General features: G+C 48.7%; 1 protein-coding gene across 1 annotated transcript in view; it reads left to right on the top strand.

Annotated features, from left to right (window-relative positions):
• LITAF (lipopolysaccharide induced TNF factor) overlaps window positions 1–12637 on the top strand; it is a 30438-nt gene extending 17801 nt beyond the window's left edge. The window contains exons 2-4 of the mRNA XM_077906648.1: window positions 3018–3242; window positions 6213–6369; window positions 10158–12637. Of these exons, the coding sequence (XP_077762774.1) occupies window positions 3023–3242; window positions 6213–6369; window positions 10158–10266 (486 nt within the window). The 5' untranslated portion in view covers window positions 3018–3022 and the 3' untranslated portion in view covers window positions 10267–12637. The remainder of the gene's footprint in view (window positions 1–3017; window positions 3243–6212; window positions 6370–10157) is intronic.
• Window positions 12638–25739: the final 13102 nt, after the last annotated feature.

The following is a 25739-nucleotide window of genomic DNA, read 5'->3' as shown; positions in this document are numbered from 1 at the left end:
AGAGCACCCAGGCGGCCTGCTGGGCCCCAGCCAGAGTCTGCACACGCAGGCCGGGCCCAGAAGCAGCTGCGGGGAGGTGGGTGGTGGTGGTGATGAGTGGGGGGGCGGGGAGGGAGGGAGAGGAGGGGGAGGAGGAGGAGGGAGAGGTGGGGGAGGAGGAGGCGGAGGAGGAGGAAATGGTTCCTGGAGCTCAAGGGGAAGGAACATCATCCAGCTTGGGGGGTGAACCTGGTAACGAAGTGTCCCGGGCTGCTGTTTGTGCTCGTCTCCTTTCCTCCTTCTGCTTTTCTGTTCCCATGTGTCAGAGGAAACTGACAACATACCATAACCGCTTCTCACAATCTTTTTTTTTTTTTTAAGATTTTATTTATTTATTCATGAGAGACTCATCAGAGAGAGCAAGCGAGCCACAGGCTGAGGGAGAAGCAGGCTCCCCATGGGGATCCCCATGCTGGACTCTATCATCCCGGGACCTGGGATGAGGCCCGGAGCCAAAGGCAGATGCTCAACCGCTGAGCCACCCACGTGCCCCTTCACAATCATTCTTTTTTTTTAAACCCCGGACCCGTTTGCACAAAGATGCCCTGCAATCTCATTAGCTGCCCTTCTGCCTTCCTGATTAACGGTCTCTTCTGGACTTGAACGTAGCCGCCACCCGCCATCCCCTCCACCCACGCATAGGGGCCTTCTAAGGTTTGCTTCGAGCTTCTCTTACGGACTTGCTCCATCTACACTTTCTTGGGTCAGACCTTTCCTCTTCTCTATCACCTTGCATGGCTCCCCTTGTTCCACAGTGCTGCTGACCTGTAGAAGCAGAAAGTGTGAGCCACAGAGGCAGTTTAACAATTTTTTAGTAGCCACATTTTTTTATTTATTTATTTATTTATTTATTTATTTATTTATTTATTTATTTATTTATTTATTTTAAAGATTTTATTTATTTATTCATGAGAGACACAGAGAGAGCGAGAGGCAGAGACACAGGCAGAGGGAGAAGCAGGCTCCATGCAGGGAGCCTGACATGGGACTCGATCCCGGGTCTCCAGGATCACACCCTGAGCTGAAGGCAGGGTCTCAACCGCTGAGCCACCCAGGCGTCCCAGTAGCCACATTTTAAAAAGTGCATAGACACAGTTTACTTAACCCCACCTATCTGGAATATCATCGTTTCCACGTACAGTCAGTATAAAAAATTATGAATGAAGTACTTCACGTGAATGTCTTACAGTTTTTCAAAATCCAGGGTGTGTTTTATGTTGACATCAGATCCCAAATTGGATGCTAATATTTTGTCAGAGACGCCTGATATAGATTCAGAGCTCATTAAATTTGCTCTTGGAAAAGTAGATTCACATAGCCAAGGTGCCCCTTGGAGATGTGGGAAAACTTAGGTAAGTTTCTGTCAATTTATGTAAGTTTTCTAACAGTTTGCATGCAGTATTAGACGTGTGCGCGTGCAGTCATATTGGACAGCCCAAATGGAGAAGGTTTCCATCCTTCCAGAAGGTTCCATCTGGCAGGCTTATTCGATAAAGCCTAAACACCTCCATAGGGCTTTCAAATTTTCTACAACCCGGCCCCAACCTGTCTAGCTTTATTTATTGACTTTGTTTTACATGTGTCCACTTTCCCATGCTTCTCCTTCCCCTTTGAGGTGGAACCTCTCTTTCCACCTAGAGATCTCATTCTCCTTTGTTGGTCTCCGCTTAAAGGCAGAGCTTCCTCCAAGGAGTCTCTCCTTCTCCCCTTGGCAGAGTTAATTGCTGCCTCCACTTCCCACGGGGGCAGCATGTGGGGGAAGAGGCCTGCCTAAGTCCCCGGACCATGGACCATGGCACACCGCCCTGGGAGCTCATTTCCCTATTTCTCCTGAGGCAGGTTTGAATGGATCTTCTAAGGCAGCGTGAGCCCTGCCCATTTAGAAAAACAGAGCCATACAAAGGGCAGCACTGTGTCCTTCTCCAGCTGCCCTGGGGCTGCTGAGCACGGGGCTGCAGACAGGAACACACCCTGGGTACAGGCCACGTAATTCTAGGCGGGCATCAGCTCTGCCCCCCACCCCAGGGTGTGTGTGGGGGGAAAGGCAGTGGCGAGGGGGCCCTTTCTTTGGCCTCATAGAAGGAAATACGTGCCTAGCTGCTCTGATACTCCTTTTGCAAAATGGGAGCTGGTGTGTGTGTGTGTGGTGTGTGTGGTGTGTGTGGTGTGTGTGTTTACTTTTTCAAAAACTAACATATAAGCAGAAAAGTGCACACATCTTCATTGCATCACTTGGATTTTCACATAGTGTGCATACCACCCAAGCCTACCCCCAGATGAAGAATAAGAACAGGGCCAACCCCTAGAACACCCCCCACCCCCCCTCCCCACCTCCCACCCCACCCCTTCCAGCCACCACTCCCCACCCCTTCAGGATTTAACTGCTTTCCTGACTGGTGGCTCATGACTCATTTCGCCTGCTTCTGAACTGGGTGTAGATGGCATCCCACCGGGTGCCTCTGCCCTCTGACTTCCTCTGCCCCGCCCCCCCGCCCCCCACTATATTCGCAGATACAGTGACATAGTTTGTGGTTGACTTGGAACACCTTTGTCTTTTCCGGCACCTAAGATGCTTTTAGTAAAAAAAAAAAAAAAAAAACCCACAGTGGTTAAAGAGGAGAGGACGACACTCGATGTGAAAGACGGGGCCGTCGTTGGTTGGTAGTTTCAAAGCGCCAGGAGAGAAGCGTCTGCTCTGATTGGGGCGATGTGTGCCTTTGGGACCTTCTAGGTTTTGATGATTTTTGGTTGTAACTGTTTACCTTTTAGCTTTATTTAGGGAATCCTTCGTTACGGTGATAATGCTTGGGTCTAGGAGGGATGCTAACTCCCTTTCTGGTTTTTGGACAAGGCTGCACGCGAGCCATTTCTTCCTATTTTCCATTTGGTAGAAATTGGGAAGATTGGTATGGAAAAGAGAGAGAGAGAGAGAGGTGTCACTTGTATTTCTGATCTGGTGTCTTCTGCTTTTGCTTTAGGTAAAATGTCTGTTCCAGGATCCTACCAGGCGGCCGCTGGGCCTTCCTCGGTGCCAACTGCGCCGCCATCCTATGAAGAGACGGTGGCCGTCAATAGTTACTTCCCTATGCCTCCTGCCCCTGCGCCAGGGCCGACCACGGGGCTGGTGACGGGCCCGGATGGCAAGGGCATGAATCCGCCAGCCTACTACACCCAGCCAGTGCCCGTCCCCAACGCCAATGCAAGTACGTGCCACCTCCCGCGCCCCCTTACCTGTCTTCTTCGCCCTCCACCCTGGCCTTGGGGCCCCTGCGAGAATCAGGGGAGCCACAGAGGTGACTCTGCCTAAAGTCCAAGTGAAGTGCCAGTCAGTCTGGCCTGACCCCTCGCCCTGGAATGTCACTTCTAGTCTTCTGGGTTCCACCTCTGGGGTGGGGGTGGGGGGCTCATGTCTTCTCCCCAATAAAGCACAGTTTATGAGCTTTCCCACATCAGCCACAAACCGATCTTTTGGTGCTAACTGCCCACCAGTCATCCCAGAGGAATTGGGGAATGGGAGTTTGCCTTCAAAGGCCCCTACCCTTCCTGCTGACACTCCCTGGGACAGACCCTGCCCCGAGGCCAGGGCTGGAGTGGGAGAAGGAGCAGAAACAACTGGGAGTTAGGAATGGTTGAGCTGGTGCTGTCCCAGCCTGCTTCCCTGCCTTCTAGCTACTTCTTCATGGCCTTATCCCTGGGGACTTCCCGCTGCCCAGGTGCACCCAGGTGCGCCCAGGTGCATAGGTGATTCAGTATCACAAGCAGCCGAGAAGGGAATAGCCAGCTCAGAGACTAGGCCAGTGGGTCAGACTGCCTGGATTCACCTAACTGCCTGGTGACTCAGTTTCCCCTCCTGTAAAATAGGGCTCATCAGGTGACTCCTTCAGTGGGTTGTTCTGATGAAATGAAGTTCTCTGAGGAGTCATTTGATAAAAGTGAGCTCTTGTCCCCGGGCTCGAGTAACTTTGACGCTATCACACAGAAGAGAACAAAGTGACTTCAGACTCATCATGCTCTGATCAAAAATTCATTCTGTACCAAAAAAAAAAAAAAAAAAAAGACTTTTACACAGTTTACATGTAGGTGTTATAGTATGCTCAAATACTGCTTTTTCTGGAAGGAAAGACTTCCTAGGTCTTTCTAGGACAATTAAGTTCTGAGAGCTAGTACAATAATTAATTTCCCCTAATACACAGATTATAGAAACGGCATTTCAGCACCGCAGAGAGGAACAGAAGGGAGTCACTCTGACAGAAATATGAGCTTAAGCAACTTTGCCAAAACGCAAAAACATTCTGAATGCTTAAGGACTTCATGATTTATATCACTCTGGGCTCTCCTCTGGTAACCGGGAACGCCTGTACATGTTTTTCACATAGTTTGCTCTTTTTAGCACTATTTTATATCTTTGTTTCATGTATCAGCTCGATTCCCGGACTCGTTGCAAAGCCTGGGCCAGTGTTCCCCGGCTTGGTACCAACTCCAGCCCTGTCACGGGGGGGTTGGACCTATTAAGGAGTCCGGAGCCACGTGTGAAAGGAGGGGAGTGTTTCATCGAGGGTTTGATCTGGGTTCGCTGTGACCCAGAGTGTCAGGTTCTTTACTATCCTCTCATGGGACCCTGGCAGCAACCGTGTTACTTCCAGTTGTAAAAAATAAAAGAGTTAAATTGAGATACAATTCCCATTAACTCCATAGGGTTCACTCTTTGAAGGTGTCTGATGCAATGGTGTCAGTGCAAGCATCGGCGCCAATTCCAGAATATTTCCATCACCCCAGAAAGAAACCCCGTCCCCATTAGCCACCCCTCCCCATCCCCCCAGTCCCTGGCAACCACTAATCTATGGATGAAGAAAATTGAGGCTAAAACCCTATCATATCACTGTTTCTGGAATTACTATCTGCAGACCACCTTTATCGAACCACACAGGGAGCTTAAAGAGCCTTCTGGGGACCCTGCCCCAGACCTGCTGACTCAGCCTGTCTCAGCGGTAGGGGCTGGGGGTGGGTATAGGGCCCAGGAACCTGCATTGGCAACATTGGCAGTAAGTTCCCCACCCGATTCTGTGGTCAGTGAGTTTGAAAGCCTGGTCGTGCTGAGCCAGACCCCCGCTCCAGGAACTCCTCCCCATCTCACGTGGCAAGGGGGTCAGGGGCATGCAAGCCCCCCAAATGATAATGCTGGAAATCTGCCACTGTTTTGGTAAAGCACACATAAGGTAAATTTGTCACCTAAATTTAGCGTCTCTTGGTGTACAGTTGAATGGCATTAAACACATTGAAGTGGTCTTGAAACTGTCACCACCATCTCTTTCTAGAACTTTTAAAGATATTTTAAAAATTTATTTATTTATTTATTTAAAGATTTTGTTTATTCATGGGAGACAGAGACAGACAGAGACAGAGACAGAGACACAGGCCGAGGGAGAAGCAGGCTCCATGCAGGGAGCCCGATGTGGGACTCGATCCCAGGACCCCAGGATCATGTCCTGGGCCGAAGGCAGGCACTAAACCGCTGAGCCATCCAGGGATCCCCCTATCTTTACAATTTATTCATCAGAGAGAGAGGGAGAGAGAAAGGGAGCGCAAGCAGGGGGAGGGGCAGAGGCAGAGGGAGAAGCAGGCTCCCTGCTGTGCAGGGGGCCTGATGCGGGACTCGATCCCAGGATGCTGAGATCATGACCATGACCAAACCAAGGCAGGTGCTTCAAGGACGGAACCACCCAGCACCCCCCCCAACCAGAATGTTTAAATCTTGTAAAATTGAACCTCCAGACCCAGTAAACAGCAGCTCCCCGTTGCCCCCCCCACCCCTTCCTGGCACCCACCATCTCCTCTGTGAATTGGATGACTTGAGGTGCCTCCCATACGTGAAATCGTGCAGGCCTTGTCCTATGCCTGGCTCGTGGCACTCAGCACAACATCCTGACGGCTCATCCGTGTTGGAGCGCGGGTCAGGGTGTCCTTTTAAGGCTGAGCGAGCCTCCGCCGCGTGGGTAGATCCCATTGTGCTTAGCCATTTGCTCACCTGTCCGCGGGCACCTGGGTGGCGTCCACCCTTTGGCTCCTGCAAGTGGTGGGCGCACCAGCCCCCGTGGGGACCCAGCCCCCCCCCATCCCGGGTCGTCTAGCGGATGCTCTCTCCATTCACCGATCGCCTCTACCTGTCCCGCCAGTCGCCGTGCAGACCGTCTACGTGCAGCAGCCCATCTCCTTTTTTGACCGTCCGATCCAGATGTGCTGTCCTTCCTGCAACAAGATGATTGTGACCCAGCTGTCCTATAATGCCGGTGCCCTCACCTGGCTCTCTTGCGGGAGCCTGTGCCTGCTGGGGTAAGTCCCAGGGCCCTCACGGACCCCAGGCTCCTCCTCCTTCCTCTCAATCTGTATCACATCTATCTGTGTTGCCCCCCCACCCCTGTCCCCAGCACCGCAGGTTGGCAAGCTGCACCCCCTGACCTCTGCCGTTGATGCCCAGGGCACCCACCCCTCCCTTCTGGGAACCGCTGCTCTTGAGCCGACCAGCACCTAGAAGCTGCTGTCCCCCCTCTGCCTGCTCAGACCACTCCCTGCGTGCAGGGCCTAGCATAGCAGCCCCCTGCATCTGTCGAGTGATACCCTGAGCAGTGTCTTTTTTTTTTTTTGGAAGGATTTCACAACCGAGTTAATGATAATAATGTTTGCCTGACTCTGAGAGAAGCTTTGAACAACGTGCACGTTATAATACTTGATAGCGATCTCTTTGAAATTTTTTTCTTTTTTAAGACTTTATTTATTTGATAGAGAGCACAAGCAACAAAAAAAAAAAAAAAAAAAAGAGAGAGCACAAGCAAGGAGAGCTGCAGGCAGAGGGAGAGGGAGAAGCAGACTCCCCGCTGAGTGAGGAGCCCGGCATGGGGCTCCATCCTAGGACCCCAGGATCATGACCTGAGTCAAAAGTAGACACTTAACTAACTGAGCCACCCAGGCGCCCCTCTCTTTGAAACTTATCTTTTTATGACTCCAAGTATTTTTCGCATTGTCTACACAGGGAAAGTGTATGTTTATGTCTGCACCAAGGGTAGTATATTGCAAGAAATTATGGTTTTTGTTCTGGAGAGATTTGACGGAACGCAGTTTAATTATCCGCCCCCCCCCCCAAAAAAAAAACAAACAAACAGATAAAGGCAGCCTCTTTATTCCTGGCCTGGGAGTCACTCAGAAAAACCACATGGGCTCTATTTTTCTCCCTCGAAGGAAACGGTATCTGTGCATCTTTTTTTTTTTTAGGAGCCCTGGCCTCTTGTACAACTGGCGTGTTCCTCATTGGTGGCTTAGCTCTAGAAGGAACGGTGTTTCTCTTCCTCATTTCGAAGAGAGAGGCTCAAAGCCCTGGAGAGCTTAGCTTCCTTGAAGACACATGTTCAGTGGGGTGGAAAGGAGACCAAACAGGTTTATTGGCACCTGTTTCCCCGTCCTGCCCACGGGACTGCAGTGATGGCTGACCTCTTCAGCCCCTGGGCAGGAAATGTGAAATAAAAGTTCATCGTCCTGGGACATTTTTGTATTAAAACTCATTTTTATCTTTGAAAACTGGGGAAGGACAGGATGAGAGCTATTGAGGGTCAGAACTATTGAACGATCCAGCTCTCAAATCGAGGCAGCTTTTCTGTCCCTCCCTTCTTTTCTTCCTTAAATATGGTATTGTGGGTTCTAATCCTACCTCTCACTGGTGTGTGACTGGGCAAGTGACCTCAGCTCTCTGTGCTCCAGTTCCCTCCCCTGAAAGCTGGAGGTATCATGGAGCTGTGTTTGTAATGCAGGAGAGCCAAGTAAGGATTAGTGCTAAGGCACTGTGGCTGCCCTTTCTTGAACTTGGGTAAACTTAGGCAGTAGGAGGAAATTCTTTTCATAAGATTGTTTCCTGGTCAGGCTGCATCCTGTTTCTGCTTTTTGTAAATCAATGTCTTCCTGTACATAGATGATTTTTAAAAAATTGAATTATAATAAAAAAATTGAATTATAATTGACATACAATATTCTATCAATTTCAGATATACAAGATAGTTATTTGATGTTTTTATACATTATGAAGTCACCATGATAGGTCTAATTACCATCTGTCACCATATAAATATTACTATATTATTGATTATACTCCCTAGGCTGATGTTGATTTTTTTTTTTTAAGATTTTATTCATTTACCTGACAGTGAGAAAGAAGGAGCACAAGTAGGAGGAGTGGCAGGCAGAGAGGGAGAGGGAGAAGCAGGCTCCCTACTGAGCAGGGAGCCAGATGCAAGCCCGAGAGCCCCATATGTGCTCAGATGTGGGCTTGATCCCAGGATCCTGGGGTCATGACCTGAGCCAAAGGCAGATGCTTAAACGATGGAGCCACCCAGGCACCCCTAAAATGTTGATTTTTAAAAAATTTGGGCAAACATTGGTCATAAGGCTGTGGGGGTGCCCCCAGTCACAAGCCTCAGGTCACCCACACTTTTGATGACCAGCTATAAATTGAGGGTCCTGTTATTCCTTCCTCACCTTTGATAATTTGCTAGAATGGCTCACAGAACTCAGAAAGACACTTTCCTTGCATTTATCAGTTTATTATGAAGGATACAAATAAAACAAGAGCTAGATGAAGAGATACATAGGACGAGGTCCAGAGGGGTCCCCAGTGCAGGCACTTCTGTTGCCGTGGAGTTGGGGTGCACCACTCTCCTGGCACAAGGATGTGTTTACCAATCCTGAAGCTGTCCGAATACAGTTGCTCAAGAGGGTTTATAACCCGATCCCAGCCCCAGTTCCCTCCCTGCGGTCTGTGGTTGGGGCTGAAAGTTCTAACCTTCGAACCACCGTGAACCAAGGGTCTTTCTGGTGACCAGCCCTGTCCTTTTTTTTTTTTTTTTTTGTATATTTTTTTATTGGAGTTCGATTTGCCAACATATAGTATAACACCCAGTGCTCATCCCATCAGGTGCCCCCCTCAGTGCCCGTCACCCAGTCACCCCCACCCCCCGCCCACCTCCCCTTCCACTACCCCTTGTTCGTTTCCCAGAGTTAGGAGTCTCTCATGTTGTGTCACCCTCTCTGATTTTTCCCACTCATTTTCTCTCCTCTGCCCTGGTGGCCTTATTAGCATAAAATCAGGTGTAATTGAAAGGGGTTTGGTTTGAATAACAGAAGGCTCACCTGTCAGCTCAGGAAATTCCAAGAGTTTTTTGGAACTAATTGCCTGGGAACTGGGGACAAAGATCAGATCTATTGTCTTCTACCACAGGCCACCTGCAGGTCCTGCCTGGGTGTGTTGATAGTGGGTTACTAGATGAAGAGAAGTCATTTGGGGAATTTTGTTCCGTTGTTGCTGTCAGAAGCAGCTTCTACACAGGGAAGAGTGATCAGTCTAGACACCAGGGTTAGTAAACTCCAGCCCATTTTAGTTCTGTGGGAACATATCGCACCATCTGTTTACAGATTATCTATGGCAGTGTGCAGGCCTCGGCAAAACAAGGCCTGTGTTGCCTAAAATGTGGACTAGCTGGCCCTTTACGCAAGAAGGTCACTGACCCCAATCTAAGAGTGACAGATGCTCAGATGACCCAAGATTTGAAAACACACCGAGGGCAGTGTATCCGAGAGCAGTCCTGGCATTGGCTGGTGGCTTCGTTTCCTCGGGCTGCCATTCCCAAAAACCACAATCCTGGCGGCTTAAAACAACCAAGATTTATCTTCTCCGGATTTTGGAAGCCAAACGTCCCAAGCAAGGTGCTGCGCTGCCCCTGAAGGCTCTCAGGAGTGCAGAATCCTTTCCTTACTGCTCCCAGCTTCCGGTGGCCTGGGTGGTCCCTGGCTCCTGGCTGCCAGATTTCAATCCGCCTCTTTGCCCCCTCCTGTCTTTCTGTGTGTCCCCTCCTCTTGGAAGGACATCAGTCATGGGGTTGAGGGAGCCCACCTGGACCTCCCAGGATGGATCCCGTCTTGAGCTCATTCATGACACCTGCAATGACCTTGAGTCCAAGTAAGGTCAGAGCCATAGGTTCAGAGGGGTCAGGACACCTGACCTATCTTTTTGGTGGCCACCATCTGAAACTGTTACAGAGAGTAACGCGCTCCGTGTGTGGCTGTTTTTTATTCTTCAGGTGCATCGCGGGCTGCTGCTTCATCCCCTTCTGTGTGGACGCCCTGCAGGACGTGGACCACTACTGTCCCAACTGCAAAGCTCTCCTGGGCACCTACAAGCGTTTGTAGGACTCGGCCAGACCTGGAGGAAGCTGCGTGCTGCCCGGAGTGCTCTGCAACCCTCACCCGGCCCCGTTCCACCTTGGTGGCCTCATCTCTCCAGGGGCTCCACCCTCGTGTCTTCTTTTTGGGGAAAAAATATATCGCAAAAAGTAACACACCTCCAAAAACCCCAGAGATTGCTGCTTGGAGTCGTGCGCAGGACATGCAAAGACATTCACCTTGAATGCTGGTTCCCGCCTGCCGTGACCCCAAGGCACCCCACCTTAACTGTGACTGTCGCCCCTGTCTGAATATCTTCGGGTGGTTTGCCATGGGCCAGCTTCGTTTACTGGCCTCCGTGGGCCTTCCTGGGGGTGGTCTCAAACCGAGAAGCTGCGGCTTGCCTTATTTTTGAGACTGTCCTGGCCCGCAGACGGCCGGCCCCACCTTCAGTGCCTGCCACCATGTGCATCTGTTCCCACTTCCGATGACAAAACTCTTGCCTTAGAAACAAAGGGCTTGCCTCTCAGAGCCTTTTCGTTAGCACACAAATTCACTTTGATTTTTTCATTCCTTCTTTCAGCATAAGGAGGAACAATTCACACCCACCACATTTACACCCTTGAGATCATTAATACGTGCTAGAAACATGTAGGGTCGGGTCTTGACCATGGATCTTTTCCTTGGTTCTCCGCACCAGACCCGCAGCCACTTTGCACGAAGGGCTTTTTTTCTAGTAGGGGAGTCATTTATATTCACCATTTTTATGACCCCCTTTGGGTCTTAAACACCTTTGAACATAATTTTGGAAGGAGGGATTTATAGAACCATTTTTCTTAACTGTAGGATTGTTACTACTTTCCTACTTCCCAAGGAAGGCACTCTTTTTTTTTTTTTTTGGTTCTTAACAGAAAAAGCAATGGATGATTTTTATCCATAGCCTCTTTGTGGGTTTAGTGCAGTTCTACAAAAACCTCTATAATGGAACTCTTCAAGTGGGACCCCTTTGGGGTTCCCAGTGGTGTGTTTAGAGAAACAGAGGAAAGCACAGTGTGAGCATCCAGGTACCATGGTGCTGGAGAGCTTGGGGACTTACCTGTTTCAAAGGAGTTTGAATTCTGACTTTATTTTTCAGAGATACGATTTGTTGTATGACATCAGAAGACATGATTTCTAGGACTCAATCAGCAAATCAGAGTTATCGTTTAGCTGCTGCATCAGCTTTGAAATCAAGATAAAACTGGGCTCGAGTTACAAGTGTCCCCATTTTGATGATAATAGACACAGAGAATGCACATGAATGATAATACATAGAAAGGAAGCCTAGACCTGGAACACACACACACACACACACACACACACACACACACAAAAATGTGTATATTGGCCGAAAATTATAGTTGTAACCAGTGATCCAGCTTATTCTTTTGATATTTTGAAAGTCCCAGTAATTATTTTTGCAATGAATACGGATACGACATAGTCCTTTGGTGTTACCTGCTTTTAAAAAATAAGGTCTTAAAAAAAATAAATTAAAAAATAAAATCTTTGGTTCACTCGGTGAACTATTTATAAGTTCTTATGATGTGAAGGAAATCTTGTGTTTTCCAGCCACAAAGAACCTTTACTTGTTCCATAAGGGTAGAAAACCTCTCGTGATTAAAAACGTCAGACTCGCTGAATATCCTTCGATGTCAAGATGACCGATGTTGATTCGGGTGGATTGCTAGCGAGTCCGACTGGGACGTTAGGCTGTTGGAACCCACCAGGCATCATCTATGGCAGCAGGCCACAGCTTTCAAGTTTTGAGAAAATGCACAGAAGAAAGCGGTCCTCATTCATTCTGCAAACAAAACATGCTTTGTTAATTGATCCGGGGCAGTTGTGAGATGCTAGAAGGGGGCATTGTAACTGGCCGGGAATGTGAATGCCATCAATCCTTTTCCTACCTGGCGATAAAGCTTCATTTTTCAGAAGGCACAGGAGAAGACCATCATCTTGGTGTGGCTAACGTTGTCATTTAGACCCCAACTTGCACAGTCCCCCCAAAATTGCCGCTCACCCGATCTTGTTTGTGTCTTTTTCCTTTTCATTTGACAAAATGAAGGCCATGCATATTTAGCAGTTTTGCTCAGATGGGGGTATACAAATGGTCTCAAGCTGTTATTAATTACATATGCAGAGTCTGCAAAACAACAGCCCTATTTCAAGGACCATAAAACCTACTCTGTGGAACTAAAAATAAAGTCAGATGCCCAGAGTAGGAAGCCTCCATCCTTCATTCCCTTGTATTTTTTTTTTAATTTTTTATCATTCCCTTGTATTGTTGAGAATGCAGGCTTACTCCTATATGGTTGCAAATCAAAAGGCTCTTTTGGAAATAAAAAAAAAAAAAGGATCTTTTGTTTAGTCTCTGTTCATCTGGGCTTTCAGAGTTAAGTTTGTTAACATGGAACCACTTTCAGGTGATGCAAGACCTTTATACCTACTTGGACCTCAACGAAGAGGGTTACCAATTTAAGCCTCAAATGGCTGTGTGTCCTGTTTTTCCTACTGTGAGTCCGTCTGGGAGAGGTGGGCTTCTCCAGAAGTGGTGGCTTGTGTCTCGTTAACAAAAAGTATTCAGACAGAGCTTCTATTAGAGCCAACTGGAAGCACATGACTGCTTCCTGGCTGACCACGGCGCTACCCATGAAAATGTTTTCTCTGGGACAACTGGCTTCCCAGTTGCTACTGAGAGCTCTTCTGTTGGGCGCCGAGCTATTCATCAGTGCAGCTTCATACACTCACACAGCTTGGCTTTGCTTTTCTCCCCCAGCGACAGTGTCTCATGTGCAGGATGTTAAATCCTCCTCTGACTTTCTGGGCTCAAAGATCTCCGTTGGGAGTAAATGTAGATGTTAGAATTTTTACTTCCCAAATTCTGATTTGCATTTTTGATCCTATTAAAGTTATCTCCTGCATGTATGACTCAAATGTTTACAATGAGCCGTCTGTTTTTCATAGGCGCATGAGAGAATTCTAAGTAGATCCAGCCAGGCGATGAAAGAGAGAAACCAGGAGTTTTTTCAGTTGGTGTTTTTTTTTTTTCTTTTTCTCCCCAGTCTAAGAATTTTAAAGAAACAAGATTCTGAGGCTCAGATTAACACACACACACACACAGTTAACAGCCAAGTGTACCGGCTTGCGTGTTTAACCGTTTTGTGTCCAGTCTCCACAATATTAGGAAAATGTTCATGCTTTTAAGTGCCTTTATTTCCCTTTGAAATAAGCTATTTGAGATCAGTTTGAGGTTCACAGCAAATCTGAGCAGAAAGTACAGAGATTTCCCACGCACCCCCTGTCCCCTACCCATCCCACCCGCCCCCTCCGCAGAGGGGATTTGTTACCAAGAATAAATCTGTGCGGACACATCAACACACAAAGTCCAGGGTTTCCAACAGGGTGCACTCCTGGCGGTGCACCTTCTATGGGTTTGGACAAAAATGTGATGCCATGTGTCTGCCCTTGAAGGATCCTACAGACTGGTTTCACAGCCCTGGACATCCGGTGGTCCATCCATCCTGTGGATTCATCCCTCCCTCCTCCTTAACCCCTGGCAACCGTGAATCCTTTCACTGTCTCCATAGCTTGGCCTTTTCCAGAGTGTTTCAGAGCTGGAATCATCCAGGACGGAGCCTTTTCAGATTGGCTCCTTGCTCTTAGCATTATGCATTGAAGCTTCCTCCCCGTCTTCTCGTGGCTTGAGAGCTCGTTTGTGTCGAGTGTATTCCATTGTGCGGATGTACCACACATTCGAGGGGGTCTAAAGCTCTCGGTGGGCAGCGTCCCTAAGTGGCCACAAGCTGTTTCCCAAATAGGCAGCATCAGCTTGGTGTGGGGGCGTGGGGAGTGACTGCGTTCTAATAGCACAGTGTTGGTGAACCTGTTTGTAGGGTTGTGTGTGTGTGGGGGGGGGGGTCACCGTTCAAAGTGAGCACAAAGGGCAACATCTGGGAGTCTCTGGTCTGCCACGTGTGGTCTTGGCCTTGTTTCTCATGGATCGACACCTGCTGTACCCGGGGCCTCGTACAGCTGGGGTGCCAAACACAGCCCTGCCTGGTTAAGTGTGAGTGGTGGGCTCAGCACGGCCCTGCCCATATTTCTGGTGGCTTGTTGTTTTTTTTTTGTTTTGTTTTGTTTTTTTAAGATCTTATTTATTCATGAGAAACATAGAAAGAGAGGCAAAGACACAGGCAGGTGGAGAAGCAGGCCCTACACAAGGGGCCTGACATGGGACTCCATCCTGGGACTCCAGCCCAGAATCATGCCCTGAGCAAAACCAGGCATCCCTCCTCTTTTTTTTTTTTTTTAAGATTTTATTTATTTATTCATGAGAGACAGAGAGAGAGAGAGAGAGGGAGGGAGGCAGAGACCTAGGCAGAGGGAGAAGCAGGCCCCATGCAGGGAGCCCGACGTGGGACTTGATCCCGGGACTCCAGGATCACACCCCAGGCCGAAGGCAGGCGCCAAACTTCTGGACCACCCAGAGATCCCCTGTTTTTTTTTTTTTAAGCTGAAATTCTCCTCCATTAAAATGTCGAATGCCGTGCCATTTAGAACATCCACGGTGCTGCGCAGCCATCGCCCCTTCCAACTTGCAAACATTTTCATGGGCCCCACATACAGCTCCACACTGTGTGAAGCGCTCACGCCCCTTCGCCCCTCTCCCGGCACGTGGCAGCCTCTAATTTGCCTCCTGTGCCTCTGGATTGGCCTCTTTGGGATATTTCACATAAATGCAGTCATATGATCTCTGGCCTTTCCTGTCTGGCTTCTGTCAGTCGGCCTCCTGTTTTGGGGGGCCATCCAGGTTGTAGCATGTGTTGGCCCTTCACCCTCCTACTGGCTGAGAAACACTGTGGTATGGGGCTATTATTCCGCATTTTGCTCGGGCCGCTATGAACCACGGAAGCTGGCGTTCACGTTTGTGGGTTTCTGCGTGGACGGCGGTTTTCGATTCTCCCGCGGATCTGCCTAGGAGTGGGATTGCTGAGCTATGTGAATTCCCTGTAACTTTTTTGAGGAACCTCTCAGTTGGTTTAAAGAACTGTCTCCTACAGGGACACCTGGGTGGCTCAGCGGTTGAGCATCTGCCTTTGGCTTGAGGCGTGATCCCGGGATCCGGGATCGAGTCCCGCGTTGGGCTCCTTGCGTGGAACCTGCTTCTCCCTCTGCCTGTGTCTCTGTCTCTCTCTCATTGTCTCTCATGAATAAATAAATAAAATCTTAAAAAAAAAAAAAAGCACTGTCTCCTACTGCAAAGCTGCATCTAGCTAAAGATCCCCATTTTGAACCAACCTGGCGTGGAGAACTTTGTCATCTTCTGCTGCAAGAGCCATTTGGAGCAGCCCGGTGACCACAGAACCTGGATTCGGAGCAACCTGCACCCCGGGCTGGCCCGTCCCGACTCCTGGGCCGATGTGAACCCTATTCAGGCCTTCTGGGGCTCTCGATAAGCCTGGAAAAATGAGGAGGGGTGGGTGCTGCCCCTCAGCGGACCCTCTTTTGAGAAGATGCTACAGGTTCCAAAATAGAGTTCTCAGGTGCTGTTGGTCACTTGTTTACCTGTGCGCCCTGCTTGGGATACAGCAGTGAAGCCGAGCATTGTCCCCTCCCTTGTGCAGCTGACCACAGAAGGGGACAGAGAGACAGCAAACGAACCTAACGTTGCAAACTGTTTGAAGCCAGGAGGGAGAAGGCCGGGGAAACAGTGCAGGCCCACGCTGGGGGGGGGGCGGGTGCCTCATCCTCTAGAGGTCAAGTCCCTCCGATGTTTCCTCCCTGCGAGGAGGCTGCCTTTGGGCTTCTATGCCCAAGGGGCCTGAAAGTTTGTTTGCTGTTCTGTGCAGCTTCCAGTATGGGGTGGCTTCTGGTGGGGCATGGCTCTGCCCACCTGCCTGTGGTCCTCAGAAAGAGGGACACATGCCCACAGGGCTGCAACATTCTCCTAGGTATCTGCCCCTGAGGGTGGGGACTTCCCCCTGAAGCTGGGCCACCCGAGCAGACTTTGCCATCCTCAGACATTGTGGGAAACATTTGATGACCACTTTCAACTTCCATCGGGGAAGGGGGGGATTTCTATTGCTTTGTTCCCGGCACACCCCAGGCTGACAGAGGAGGGAAGGGCATGTATGGTAAGAACTCACATAGCATCTTAGGATAGTTCTCTCTCTCTCTCTCTCTTTTTTAAAGATTTATTTATTTATTTATTCATGAGAGACATAGACTGAGAGAAAGAGAGGCAGAGACACAGGCAGAGGGAGAAGCAGGCTCCATGCAGGGAGCCCGACGTGGGACTCGATCCCAGGACCCCAGGATCACGCCCTGGGCTGAAGGCAGAGGCTCCACTGCTGAGCCACCCAGGCCTCCCTAAGATAGTTCTCGAAACTATATTTTACCTTTCTTGTTCATGTTTGAAATTAAAGTGGTAGAAAAAAAAATCCTCATCATGAGGCTGGTGGAGAGGTTGTAGGCTGGGGTCTCGCCCTTCTGCACCTTCTCAACCCCGAAGCTGCTAGCACAGCATGGAGCTCCCGTGTATGTGTGTGTGTGTGTGTGTGTGTGTGTATGTGTGTGTGCATGTGCTGGCATCTCTACCGTGTAATTACATGATTCTTTCCCCATATCACTGAGAGCCTTTCTTTGTGGTTGTACTGGTTAACTTTCCCTGCCTTTTTGCTTTTTAAAGTTAATTAATTATTTGAAAAATACTTTATTTATTCGAGGGACAGAGTGAGCACAGGGGGAGGAGCAGAGGGAAAGGGAGAAGCAGATGTCCTGCTGAGCAGGGAGCTCAAGGATGTGGGGCTTAATCCCATGACCCTGAGATCACGACCTGAGCTGAAATCAAGAGTTGGATGCTTAACCTACTGAGTCCCCCAGGCGCCCCTCCTTTGTTGCTTTTCTTTTAAAAAATACTTATTTATTTATTCATGAGAGGCACAGAGAGAGAGGCAGAGACACAGCAGAGGGAGAAGCAGGCTCCATGCTGGGAGCCCGATGCGGGACTCGATCCTGGGTCTCCAGGATCACACCCTGGGCTGAAGGTCGCGCTAAACCCCTGAGCCACCCAGGCTACCCCTTTTTGCTTTTCTAACTCGGAAACCTTCCTCCTTCGTTGTCACCATGCTACCTTTGTTTCTTAGATCAGGTCAAGTGTTTATCAGTGACCAGACTGCATGTGTGTGCATGCATGTGCTGTGCGTGCGTGCCTGTGTGAGTGTGTGTATGTGAGTGCATGGGAGTGTGCATGCCTCAATGAGGGTGCTTGGGGTCTGGGTATGTGTGTGTTGGTGCACGGGTGGGTATGTCTGTGGTGTTTGCAGGGTGGCATCTGGGTGTCCCACCAGCTGTTGTGTCTGGCTCTGAGTGTGTCTCCTGGTGTAGGCAGGGAAAGAGGAACTGTGGAGCTGCCCCCCCACCCCCGAACCCATCCCTTGCTGTGGCTTCCTGGATGCGCCTTAGTCCTCTAGCTTGGGAGCCCTGCAAGGACTTTCAGACCAACCACCCCCAGCCGGGGGATCTTGAGGACTAAAGGGCCAGAATGATTGTTATTCCCTATATTTAAGCCTTTTGGAATATGGTGTGGGCATGGACGTTCCTGGCCTCCCTGGCCTGGGGCCTCGTCCATCGCTAGCCTCTTAGGCTTCAGGTTGGGGATTCCAGTGGGGAGAGACTCTTACTGAGACCCCCACAGTGGGACCAGCCCTGGCGATTGTGCTCCACCACCTCCCACACGGGGGGCTGCCCCTCAGAATCCCCCCACCCCACCGAGCCACAGCCCACACCAATTGAATCAGAATCTCCAGGGGTACAATCAACCAGGCCTCCAGTCACCTCCCCACTGGGGCCCATGATACTTGTAGGGGCTCAGGGAATGCTTTGATTTTATTTTTCTTTAATCAGAAGGGAAAAGCCTGCAAATAATAATGAATACATAATAATGAATCCGACCTGGATTATATTCCTCTTTCTGCCAAGGCAGTCTTAAAATGCACTTTTTAAAAAGTAGATTTATTTATTTAGAGAGAGAGAGCAAGAGCAGGAGGGGCAGAGGGAGACGGGGAGAAAACTCTCAGCGGATCTGAGCCAAAACCAAGAGTCAGATGCTTAACGGACCGCACCACCCAGGCACCCCCAAATATACTGTTGGATATAATTTTATGAAGGGAGGAGCCCAGTGATGTCTGCACAAGGCTCCCGTGTGCTCTCAGGTTACAGACCCTGGTCTAGGGTTTGGTTTTAGTTTCAAAGCTCTATCATTGGTGTGATAGACTCTGTCGTGCCTCTTTCACTCAGTAAGTGCTTACTGGATGTGTAACATGTTCCAGGGACACAGGAGCAAACAGATGCAGGCTGCTTTGCTCCTGGGGTTTTAAATAAGGATGCTATCATTTTAGGATCGCTTTGCATGTTATAAGGTTATCTTATCGGTTAATACTTCTTTGCATATTGTCTTCACCGATCCTGCCAAGCATGCTTCCAGAGGCAAAGGAAAAACTTCATCACCATTTTACAGATACAGTAAGGGAGACACAGACTAAGTGATTTATCCGGGGCCACTGAACAATCCATAACGAGCAACTCCTTCTGGTCCTAAAATTATCTCCCGCTGGCTAAAATACAGATCCCTGGGCCTCTTGCCTGGAGATTCAGATTCAGAAGGCCTGGGAGGGGCTCAGGAGTATGCTTTTTTTTTTTTTTAAAGATTTTATTTATTCATTCACAAGAGACAACAGAGAGAGAGAGAGAGAGGCAGAGACGCAGGCAGAGGGAGAAGCAGGCTCCATGCAGGGAGCCTGACGTGGGACTTGATCCTGGGTCCCCAGGATCACACCCTAGGCTGAAGGTGGCACTAAACCGCTGAGCCACCTGGGCTGCCCAGGAGTATGCATTAAAAAAAAAAAAGACATGGGGGGGCGGGGTTTCTAAGCTCCCTGGGTGGCTCAGTCAGTTAAGCATCCAACTCTTGATTTCAGCTCATGTCGTGATCTCTCAGGGTTGTGAGATAGGCTCTGCACTCAGCGGGGAGTGTGTTTCTCCTAGTCCCCCTGCTTGTTCTCTGTCTCATAAATAAATAAATAAATAAATAAATAAATAAATAAACAAACAAACAAATAAATAATTTTTTTTAAAGTGGTCATCTAAGTGAGGTCATAACCATTAAAAAGTATAATAGGAGTATAACATACAATCAATAATATTGGAAAGTGAAGGGTAAAAAGCAGAGGACCTCTGTACTAGAGTCTCTGGAACCAGGACAGTGCAGAGAAGGGGGGCAGTACAGGCTTGTTGACCTTTAGAAGGAAAAAGAAATGAAAGCAGCAGTTCCATCAGTTCCATTATAGGCTGAGTTGCCTATGATCTGCAGTGTGGTTGGGGCAAGTAATTTTTTGTTTGTTTGTTTGTTTGTTTGTTTTGGGGGGCAAGTCATTTAAACTTCCCTGGGCCAAGTTCCTCTCCTCTCTAAAAAGAAGAAGGCTGATCCTTCCAGCTCTAAGAGTCTGTCCTGGGGAATGGGCAGCAGGTCCAGGGGAAGGCTATGGAACATTCCAGAACAGGCCGGAACATGCTCTCGGCCTATCAGGGGCAAGGTAGGAAACTTCCTAAGACCCATGCTCAGCACCAAGCAGTAAGTCTCCATTAGGACCAGGCAGTGTTCAGTTTTGATGAGCAGGATTGGAATAGCCAAGCAGGTGAGACTCGGCCACAAGAACTGACCCCGTGGGTTCCCTTTCCACCATCGGCTGCCGAGTGTGAGTCTCTGCATCGTGAGGACAGAGCCAGCGGCCACCTCTGCAGGTCACTGGGAGGCCCTCACATCCCTTTACAGGTGTTGGGGGGCCGCTTCCCCTGCAGTCTGCAAAGGCCATCATTGGAACGTCTCTTTTGCATTCATGGACCTCAAGGAAGGTGTTTCTTCCTCGGGTCATGATTAACGGAGCCCATTCCCTGGAAGCAGGAATGAAGAAATGCTTGGACGTGGGTTGTACAGTCCTCGCAGGAGCTCATTTATTACCTTGCAGGGCCCGGCAGCTGGTGTGACTAGAATACCAGACAGGTGTGCTTGGGTCCGGAGGAGGCGGGGCTGCAAGCAGGTGTGGGTGATGTAACTGAGACCCAGGCGAGGTGGCTGGTGGGGCTCCGAGTGGGGGGAAAGTGGGGAGGAAAGTGCTGGGAGGGGCAGGCTTCTGAAGAATTGTGCAGGCTCCACTGTGGAATCTCTTCCGGGCACCTGGGTGGCATTGGCGGTGGCTTTCAAGGTAAGAGCTTTTTTCAGGGGTGTGGGAAGGGGCAATAGCTTTATTTTATGGAGATAGAATCCACCCGTTTAAAGTGTACGACCAATGGGGTTTGGGGGGGTATATTCATAGAATTTTGCAACTGTCACGACAATCAATTTTACAACATCACCCCAGAAGGAGACCCCATATGTTACAGTCGCCAACCCTCAATCTTTCTCCACCCCCACCCTCAGCCCTAAGTAATTACTAGTCTGTTTCATCTCTATGGGTTTGCTCATTCCCCACACTTCATACAGCGTGTGATTTGTGATTTTTTTCATGCCTGGCTCTTTTTTAAAAGCCTTATAAATTTATGATTTATTATTTTTAAAGATTATTTATTTATTTATTTATTTATTTATTTATTTATTCATGAGAGACACACAGAGAGAGACAGAGACACGGGCAGAGGGAGAAGCAGGCTCCCTGCAGGGAGCCCAACGCAGGACTCGATCCTGGGACTCTGGGATCACGCCTTAAGCCGAAGGCAGACGCTCTACCGCTGAGCCACCCAGGTGTCCCTCGCCTGGATTTTTTCACTTAGTGAAGTGTCTTTAAGGTTCATCCAAGTTGGGGATCCCTGGGTGGCTCAGCAGTTTAGCTCCTGCTTTCAGCCCAGGGGTGATCCTGGAGACCTGGGATCGAGTCCCGCATCGGGTTCCCTGCATGGAGACTGCTTCTCCCTCTGCCTGTGTCTCTGCTTCCCTCCCTCTCTCTCTCTCTCTCTCTCTGTGTGTGTGTGTGTGTCTCATGAATAAATAAATAACATCTTTTTAAAAAATTTTTATTTATTTATGATAGAGAGAGAGAGAGAGAGAGGCAGAGACACAGGCAGAGGGAGAAGCAGGCTCCATGCACCGGGAGCCCGACGTGGGATTTGATCCCGGGTCTCCAGGATCGCGCCCTGGGTCAAAGGCAGGCGCTAAACTGTTCCGCCACCCAGGGTTCCCTAAATAAATAAAATCTTAAAAGAAAAGGTTTATCTGAGTTGCAGCAGCGTAAGATTGCAACTTGCCTGGTTGGCTGTTCAGAAACAGAATTAGCTGTGTGCTATTGGTTAATAAAATGATTGCTTGTTAGTTTTTTTTTTTCCTCTGCGTTCTTTGAAAAAAAATTTTTTTTTTGAAAATTTTTTTAATTATGGCAAACCAACATAGGGACTTTTGAGGATGAAGGGGGTTGCTTATGATTGTGCGAGACAGCAGGTGTGAGTGGGGGCCGTCCTCTGTGAACCTGAGGTGTGGATGCCTCGCTCTTGGGCCTGGTGTGACAAGGATCCTGCGGACCCTGGGTAGGGGTGCTAGGAGTCCAGCTCCTGCCGAAGACCCTGTGTGTGATTTTTTTTTCAGGCCTGACCATCCCCTTCCAGCTCAGGATCTGTAAAACAGCCTGACCCTTCTGTTATGGAAATCCCCCAACAGTGAGAAGACCCCCTCCCCGACGTCTGGGCTGATCCATCTGAACCTCAGTGGGCCCCCTGTTCCCCGGGGGACAGTGGATAAGGAAGGGAGTCACACTCATCCCATCACAGTGAGCGAGTGAAGCCTTAAGGTGTCATTTTGGGCTTGCTGCTCTAGCTGGTTGCTCCAAATCTGGCAGCAGCTGGAATGGGTCCTTGGTGGCGTTTGACTGCGACATGGCGTTTGCATAGGGAGGCCATCATCCTCGTTGTCATCATCACTGGTGTGTGAAGTGAACAATAGGCAGATAACCACCCGCTGAATGAGGAGGCACCAGCCACCCATATGGGGTCCTGGGGTCCGTGGGTGGGTAGTTCCCTCTGTATCAGAGCTCCCACCTTGGGGAAGTGAAACCCATGGGGTCGTTTTGATTGAAGATGTAGTTTCAATACACCCACACAAGGGAAGTGGAGTCACAAGATTCATTATGTAAAAAATGGGAGGGAGGGGCCCACAGTGAGTGGGGGGCTGGGCATGCCTCTGCTCCAGGTCGCCAGGGGGCAGGCACTGGAGAGCAGGGTAGCCTGCACCTGTTACTTACAGGTGGTGGGGGTGGAGGACACTGACTTTCCAAGTGCTCAACTCTATGTGGTGATGGTACAAGGTGCCCCCCTGGGGGAAAGCGCAGTGAGAACTTGGGGCAGGAATCCGAAGCCGGGGTTCTCATCTTAAATGTGCAGATTCTGGGCGTTTGCTGGGTTGTCATATGGTCACATGTCTGCACAGCAACTCCAAAGAGCTGATTTCTCATCACAATTGACCCCACGATGAGGGATACAAGAGGGAAGGGTGGTCTTCGCCCTTGACATTATTACACTGTCCTTAAGAGTTTCAAGTCCCTGGTGCTTACCTGCCTTCTCTCTGTCCTGCAAAACATCCAAATGCCGCTTGTGTTTCTCTTCCCCCATTCTTCACTAGCTGCCAATATTGCATGCAGATTTCTTGGCCTTTCACCCATAAACAGTTAAAGCTTTAAAAATGTTGCCAATGATGCTTTTATAGTTTTTTTTTTTGTTGTTTATTATGATTTAAAAAATAATTTCTACACCCAACATGAGGCCATTGAACTGATGGTCCCAAAATCAAGAGCAGCAGCATATTCCTCTGACTGGGCCAGCCAGGCACCCCCATAAACAGTTAATTTTTGAATAAGCATCATATGCCCCAGAGCAAAATTCAACTGGTGCAGTGAGAACAGACTCTTCCTCACACTTCTGGCTCTCCAGCCTGGTCTCCCCCTCCCCGAGACAAAACCATAGTTACCAGGTCCTGGCAGCTCCTGGCCCACCGAGTTCTACACATTAGCAAGCAAACACATTTATTTTCTCTCGTTTCAATCTTTCAACACATGATGGTAGGTTCCCTGGAACCTTGATGTCACCGTACAAGGCCAGAGGGGTTTTGTGCAGATGATGAAGTTTACAGACCAGGATATGGAGACTATCCTGGATTATCTGGGTGCTCCCAGTGTGTCGAGCAAAATATGGTCCCGTAAACATGTTCCCATTCTGACCCTCAGACCCTGTGAATGACAAAAGGGACTTTGCAGATGTGACTAAGGTAAGGACCTTAAAATGGGGAGATTATTCTGGATAATCTTTCAGATGGGGACAGGGCCATAAGCCAATGAGTGTGGGAAGACTCCAGAACCTGGAAAAAGCAAGAAAAGGGGGTCTCCCCACTCAGAGCTTCCAGAAGAAATTGGCCCTGCCAACACCTTGATTTTAGCCCAGTGAGATCCACATCAGACTTCTTCTTCTTTTTTTAAAGATTTTATTTTTGAGTAATGTCTCCATTCAACATGGGGCTCTAACTTACAACCCTAAGACTAAGAGCCACATGCTCTGCTGACTGAGCCAGCCAGGCAACCCCTGCATCAGACTTCTGATCTCCAGAACTGTAAGAGAGGAATGCCTGGGTGGCTCAGTGGTTGAGTGTCTGCCTTCAGCTCAGGTCATGATCCCAGGGTCCTGGGATCGAGTCCTGCATCAGGCTCTCTGCAAGGAGCCTTCTTCTTCCTCTGCCTCTCTCTCTGCCTCTCTCTCTGTCTCTCATGAATAAATAGAACCTTAAAAAAAAAACTGTGAGAGGAAAAAAAAATCCATGTTGTTTCAAGTCCCTAGGTTCGTGGTACCTTCTTACAGCAGCAATAGGAAACTCCTACTCCCAATCTATCTTGTGAGCCTTTGAAAGCAGAGAACTTTTTCTGGCTGGAGGCAGAAAGATAAAATAGAAGGAAATATTGGAAGCATGGTGGAAGTGCCTCAAGGGAAGCCCGAGAATGCACATGTGCAGCCTCTGGAAGCAAAGCTAAGCTCTCAGCTGGAAACAGGTTGATGCCCCGAAAGCCACAACATTGCTGAATTCAGCCAACAGCCTGAACGAGCCTGGAAGCAGACCCATCCCCAGAGCCTCCAGAAAGGAACACGGCCCTTGTTGGGTTCCATAAATGACACATATTTCCACCTGGTGGAGTAGTACACAGCTGTGAAAAAGAACAAGTGTGATTCATGATATACTATTAATGAGGAAAGCAAGAGGCAGAGCGTTGCACATGTTACGCCACTGTTCTATGTTAAAGAAAATATGGAAGGAAGAGAGATGTATTTGCTTGTAGATGTGTAGAATTCTCTGGAGGGATACACAGGAGCTAGTACCAGTTTGATCTCAGCCTGTGGGGCTGCAAGCAGAGGACCCAGCTGAGCCACGCTGTACCTGGACTTCTGGCTTTCGAACCCTGAGATAATTAGTAGGTGGTGTTTAAAGCCACTTAACTCATGGTACTATGTTATGATTGCAATGGAAAACTAAGGCATATTTCTAAAGGTGGTATCTTCTAGAATTGGGTCAGAAGGGATGTGCACATCAAATTTTAGCAGCTGCTAAACCGACCCATTTCTGCCCCACTGTTGTAAATGCCAATGCTTGCTTCCTCACACTGTAGTCGGAGGACCGTTTCGTCACCGAGTCCTGTGAGTCTGGTACATGAACAGGATATCACATGACAGATTAAAAAAGTTTTATTGAAGTGCAATTGACAGAAAGCAAACCATACATATTTAAAAAATCCCATGTGATAAATTTTGACATATGTCTATACCCTGTGAAATCATCATGGGTTTAAAAATAGAGAAATCAAGATGGGAAACACATTTGTTACCCACAAAAGTTGCCTCATTCCCAATTGTAAGTTCCCTGTTCCTCCACCCCATGCAACTGTCTGCTTTTGAGAATTGTCAATTTTTAGAATTTCATATAAATGGAGGCATATGCAGGATGTATGTTCCCCACTTTCTCCACAACCCTGGCTTCTTTTAGAATAATTATTGTGAGGTTTGTGCATACCAGTAGTTTATCTTCATGGCTGAGTGGTATTCCCTTGTATGGGTACACTACAGTGTGTCCATCCATTTACTTTTTTTTTTTTTTTGAGATTTCTTTCTTTTATTTTATTTTATTTTATTTTATTTTATTTTATTTTATTTTATTTTATTTTATTTTATTTTATTTTAGATTTCTTTGTTTTAGAGATTGAGTGTGTGGGCTTGTGAGGAGGGAGATGGGTGGGGAGGGAGGGAGAGAGAATCTCAAGCAGACTCCTCTGTTCAGTGCACAGCCTGATGTGGGGCCCGATCTCATGACCCTGAGATGATGCTCGAAGCCTAAACCAAGGGTTGGATGCTCAACTTCCTGAGCCACCCAGGTGCCCCATCCA

Source organism: Canis aureus, chromosome 8, assembly GCF_053574225.1.
Source record: "Canis aureus isolate CA01 chromosome 8, VMU_Caureus_v.1.0, whole genome shotgun sequence".
In the NCBI taxonomy this organism is placed as follows: Eukaryota; Metazoa; Chordata; class Mammalia; order Carnivora; family Canidae; genus Canis; species Canis aureus.
The sequence above is the reverse complement of the archived record's forward strand: the minus strand, read 5'-3'. Positions and strand labels throughout refer to the sequence as shown.